At 41.2% G+C, this 5,393-nt stretch overlaps 1 protein-coding gene across 1 annotated transcript in view; it reads right to left on the bottom strand.

The window, feature by feature from the left end:
- The window catches only part of apom (apolipoprotein M), a 7,938-nt gene extending 6,214 nt beyond the window's left edge, over positions 1 to 1,724 (bottom strand). Inside the window, exons 1-3 of the mRNA XM_021594686.2 lie at positions 1,490 to 1,724; positions 715 to 854; positions 277 to 347 (exon numbers count right to left, since the gene is read on the bottom strand). Coding sequence (XP_021450361.1) covers positions 277 to 347; positions 715 to 854; positions 1,490 to 1,609 — 331 coding nt within the window. The 5' untranslated portion in view covers positions 1,610 to 1,724. The remainder of the gene's footprint in view (positions 1 to 276; positions 348 to 714; positions 855 to 1,489) is intronic.
- Positions 1,725 to 5,393: the final 3,669 nt, after the last annotated feature.

Genomic DNA, 5,393 nt, shown 5'->3' with positions numbered 1-5,393 from the left:
GTTGTACGCATTTGCTGTTTGTGTTGGATGCGTTTCAGATCCTTTTGTGCCAAATTTAAATGAATGGTAAATAATGTAGTGTCATTTTGGACTCACTTTTATTGTAAATAAGAATAGAATATGTTGCCAAACATTTCTGCATTCATGTGAATGCTACCATGATTACGGATAATGAGTGAGAAAGTTAGAGGCTTAACTATCATACCCCACCCAAAAAATGCTACCCTCCCCTGATATTATAATGGTGAGCAGTTAGTGGGAGTAGTTGTAAGTTACCTTCTGATGTCAAATCATCTTTGCCAGACTGAATAGTGTAGGTCCAGTTTTTCATAATGCAATGAACACCCCTAAAATTGAAAAAAAAAGTGCATTATCACACAGACAGCTTCTACCGTGATTGTGTAAACAACATTGACATTCTCCTATACTTTCAAATTGTTAATCAGTGTAGAATAGGCCACAAACATTGCAACGCCATATAGGATGTAATTAAGCCTGTTGAACTGTGTACGACTGGGTCAAATTTGGGTCAGAAACAGACCATGGATGTGTTCCAAATAATCTCTCTCTTCTTCCGTTTCTCAATACTGTTATAAGAAACTCCCTCTAGCCCATGCACACTTCAGGAAGAAGGAGAGATAATTGGGACATAACCCAAGTGGGCTTCTCTGCCAGTATGATTGTGTCAGCTATCAGCTATCCCTGGTCTCTTACACGCGCATGGCTCCGGTCAACAGTAGTGCATTTTTAGAGGTCTCATTCAGGTAAAACACAGTGCTGTCCATCTGTCTGAACATCTGCACATCCGACTCCTTCACACCAGCCGCTGCAATGAAGTACCATTTGCCAAGATACTGAGGGAGAGAGAGAGAGAGATTTGTGAAAGGAGAAAAAGAGAGGGGGAGAATTAAATGAAAGAAAACATCTATTTTAAGACATTACTGACAAAAAAACGACCACCACTGTTAGGAAAAAAGTGGGTGGGGAAAGCGTAAGATGACAAGTGAAAGGCCCATGCGAAATAATCTGAAACTGAAACTGTGAAACCATTTGTTGAGGTGCTGTCCATATCAAGCCATTTCGGAAGAAACACATGAATGTCGATTTTCTGTAAGGTACAACCATATACTGTATGCTGTAGGACTCTAATTACACCATTCTGTCAAACAAAATCACATATGGTGGGATGTCTGTACAGCAAACTGCATTGTGTATGTTGTTTGTGGGGCTCACTTGTAAAAGTGACTCCCTGTATTTTTTTAACTCAATATTGACTCCCTGTATAAATACAGTTGAAATAAAATAAATAAAACGATTCATTATGGGTCACACATATTTTTTGTAAATGTATTAAAAGACCAAAATGCAATAATAATTTGAGAATCATCATGAAGGGTTCATGATATATCAGGGCTTGTGTATAATAACCTAATTGACAGGTCATAATAGTGGTAAAAACACAGATATTACATCTGCATATCTCTCTTACCTGTTGGGTATTGAGACTGCTTGTAGATAGGAGGACTGGTTGGGAGCAAGGGGAGAAGAGCTGACACAACCACCCATTCACAAAGAGCAAGAACGAATACACTTCCTTGGCCTCTAACATACCTGAACCACCTTAATCAACTTGTGGCCTAAAAGAAACCTGGCAATTGATCTCTCTTTCTGGGCTTGATATTTCTGTGTCCGGATTGAGCTTCGAACATTTTAGGATTGTGGTAATCATTAACCACTTGTTTGTTAGCACAACTTTCCACCATCCCACATAAGTCCAAAGGCCCACAAACCAAAAGGTGTTGTTCCATAGTCCATGAAGCGGGACCGATAAATGTCAACATTATTGCCTATAAGTCTTTTTGTGTGGGTGGCCTTTAAAGTAAGAAGTGTTTGAGCATTTACCCAATTTTAGGAAATAGGCCTGCTTGTACACCCCCTATTCTCCTCACCCTCCATCAGCCCACATGTTGGTGGATGGGTTTCAATATGACTGTCATTTCTGCAGTCTACACTGGTTATGCACATCCCACAGGTTATTGAGGTTATCTTGTTTTGCAAGACAGTATCACAGCGCTAGAGTATCTACCAAGCGGTGTCAACGTAATGAATTATCCCTGTGCTATGCATTAGGGCCAGGAGTGTTCCTGACTATGTGAGCCTGAACAGGAAAAACTCCTGGCACACTACCATACACATACTCAACTTTTTGAGTGTTTCATGCAGTAGGTAGACCTGAATAGGATGTCCTTGTTTTCTGATTTTTGAACAACGGTATTGTGCATATTCATTTGACTCGTGTCTGGAAGATAACGTTTTGATGAGGAGAACAAAGAGAACATTGCTTCCATTTGCTGCAGTCGGATCAACTTTTCAGGGGTTCTTTGTCTCTTAAATGGAATACGCCTGACATTATGTCATTCTCTCTCTCTCTATACATACTAACAATGTCACACAACTACCCACTGGGCACAAACTGGTTGAATAAACGTTGTTTCAATGTAATTTGTCTATGCATCGTGACATGGAATCTGTGTGGAAAATACATTGGATTTGAAAAAAAGTAATCAACGTCAACGGTTGTTCTGAGGGTGAAATTTCAACCACCGGATTATGTTATCATGGTCACTGTAGTGTTATGCTTTATGTGAAGAATCTGGAGGTGAATGTCCCTTTGGTTGACTAATGAAACAATACGTAACATAACACAGGAGACTTCACTGGACTTGTTACGACGGATGCACGCGGACCGACTTGCCCAATCACCTTTTATATGACGCCATGAATATACCTGTGCCATGCGCTATAATAAAATAGTTCCAATACAACACATCACCCTTTCTTCTTCTTTTAAGACACGTGTTTCTAAAATGTCAAAACATCACATACTATTTATAGTTCATCACTCTGTAACAAACTTTTCTGTCTTTACAGTTCAACAACTCGTGAAACATCGACCCATTTTCTGTCTTTTACATTCGTTAAAACAGTCGTCGTTTCTTCAACACTAACTATATTCTACTCTAAGGTGAGCTGGGTGGACTGCCAGTCACCTTCATAGCTGCAGTGGGGTTCTCCTATCGCATAATGCAGGCTGTGTGTTAATTACTGCACATGCTGTCCGTCTGGTGGTTTGACAACTGTACCACGAGAAGTCATGTGTACCGGAGTCTGTGGTTCTGTGACAGGAGGTGGGTCGGCATCTGGAATAGGTAAGTGCAACTCTGTGTCAAACTCTGGGTGTTCCTCTCCACCGTTTTGACAGGTCTCTGAAGCACTGTGGAAGGGTTTCAGGTGGTGTGGATTCCTGCGCAGCACTCCCGTATCTGTCTGGACCAAGTATGACCTGGGTGTGTCACATCGTTGAAGCACTGAAGCCGTCTTTGTCCAGCCTTGTTCGTCGCCCAGCTTCACGTCGACGTTCACTCCGTGCTGGAGTTCTGGAAGGGCTTCTGATTTTATACCTGTTATACTTTGGCTGCATACTTAGGCCATCCTGTTGTCACATCGTGTTTCACCATCTGCAGCTCTGCATCTTGTTGTGTCTGCTTCTTGACGACATCAAGCTTGGTGGGTGAGATAAGCCGTGGTGTATGAACTGCATCCTCATAGGCCTCGATTTCACTGGTCTGCTCTGCAATATCTCCTGTAACAGCTGCCTGGGGATGTCTGGAAAGGGTGTATGTTATAACAAGCAGTTCCCCCGGCACATACTTGGCTGTAGGGTTATAACGCATCATGCGCATCAACAGTCTCTGACACCTCAAAAGGCACTAAGTCAAGGTCTTTACAGTTTATTAAGAGGTTTGTGATCACTCTGCAGTGTGAATGTATCTAGGCCATACAGATATCTGGTAAACTTCTCATAAGCCCAGACTGCTGTGAGTCACTCCTTTTCTATCTGTGCATGGGGCTTCTCTGCATATGTGAGACTCCTGGAGCAATAAGCTACTGGCTTTAACTATCCACCTTGTTTCTGTAGTAGGACCCCACCTTACCCATAACTACTGACTATCGTAGGCTTTGTCATATCATAGTCAGGATCGAGGGAAAGATGAACGGAGCAAAGTACAGAGAGATCCTTGATGAAAACCTGCTCCAGAGTGCTCAGGACCTCAGCAAAACAAAACAAACAAGCACAAACTAAACGTGAAGCTATGCGAATAGTGCAGACAGGCAACTAAACATAGAACAAGATCCCACAAACACCAAAGGAAAATGGCTACCTAAATATGATCCCCAATCAGAGACAACGATAAACAGCTGTCTCTGATTGGGAACCATATCAGGCCAACATAGAATTACAAAACCCTAGACATACAAAAACTCTAGACAATACAAAACTAGCGTACCCACCCTAGTCACACCCTGACCTAATCAAAATATAAAGAAAACAGAGATATCTCAGGTCAGGGCGTGACACTTAGGGACAAGTCTCTGAATGTCCTTGAGTGGCCCAGCCAGAGCCCGGACTTGAACCCGATCGAACATCTCTGGAGAGAGATGAAAATAGCTGTGTAGCGACGCTCCCTATCCAACCTGACAGAGCTTGAGAGGATCTACAGAGAATGGGAGAAATTGCCCAAATACAGGTGTGACAAGCTTGTAGCGTCATACCCTAGAAGACTCAAGGCTGTAATCACTACCAAAGTGCTTCAACAAAGGGTCTGAATACTTAAGTGATATTTCAGGGTTGTTGTTTTTTTAAATACATTTGCAAAAATGTCTCAAAATCAGTTCTTGCTTCGTCATTATGGGGTATTGTGTGTAGATGGGCTTTTTTCGTCATCAATTTAATCACTTTTAGAAAAAGGCTGTAAGGTAACAAAATGTGGGAAAGTCAAGGGGTCTGAATACTTTCCGAATGCACCGTATGTTAGATTCACGTCTCCAAATAAAGGTTAAAGAACTGGATTAAGCCAGTGGCTCAAATGGAACTATCCAACCAGTAGATACATCTCCTTTATATGTTGACAATTGGTTGCATTGTCAACCAAACACAATTCAATATTGCTTTTGTAATACAGTAAATAGCCTAAAGTTAAGGCTATCTTACAAACTAATGTAACATTCAACCTTAAAATGAGTAACATCCATGGCCACATTGAGGTTACTGTAACTATAAATGTCTTCTTATGCAGGTTAATCATATAAGGCGTTCATGTTCAAGATAGCATGCATAAAATAGCATTCACAATTGCTGTAATAATCAGCTTAACATCTCGAACGGAATTGATCACTTGCTCCATCTCTTTTTAATATAATCTAAGGTCACTTGGTTCTGCTATTAGACGAAGCACAGTGATAACACAATCTGTTGTAGAAATAAACAACATTTCTGACATTGTCTTCTCATTTGAACTTTGCTGTGCTTTTAAAACCTGTTAGATGGTCAG

The sequence above is a fragment of the Oncorhynchus mykiss genome, chromosome 3 (assembly GCF_013265735.2).
Source record: "Oncorhynchus mykiss isolate Arlee chromosome 3, USDA_OmykA_1.1, whole genome shotgun sequence".
NCBI classification, from domain to species: domain Eukaryota; kingdom Metazoa; phylum Chordata; class Actinopteri; order Salmoniformes; family Salmonidae; genus Oncorhynchus; species Oncorhynchus mykiss.
The sequence above is the reverse complement of the archived record's forward strand: the minus strand, read 5'-3'. Positions and strand labels throughout refer to the sequence as shown.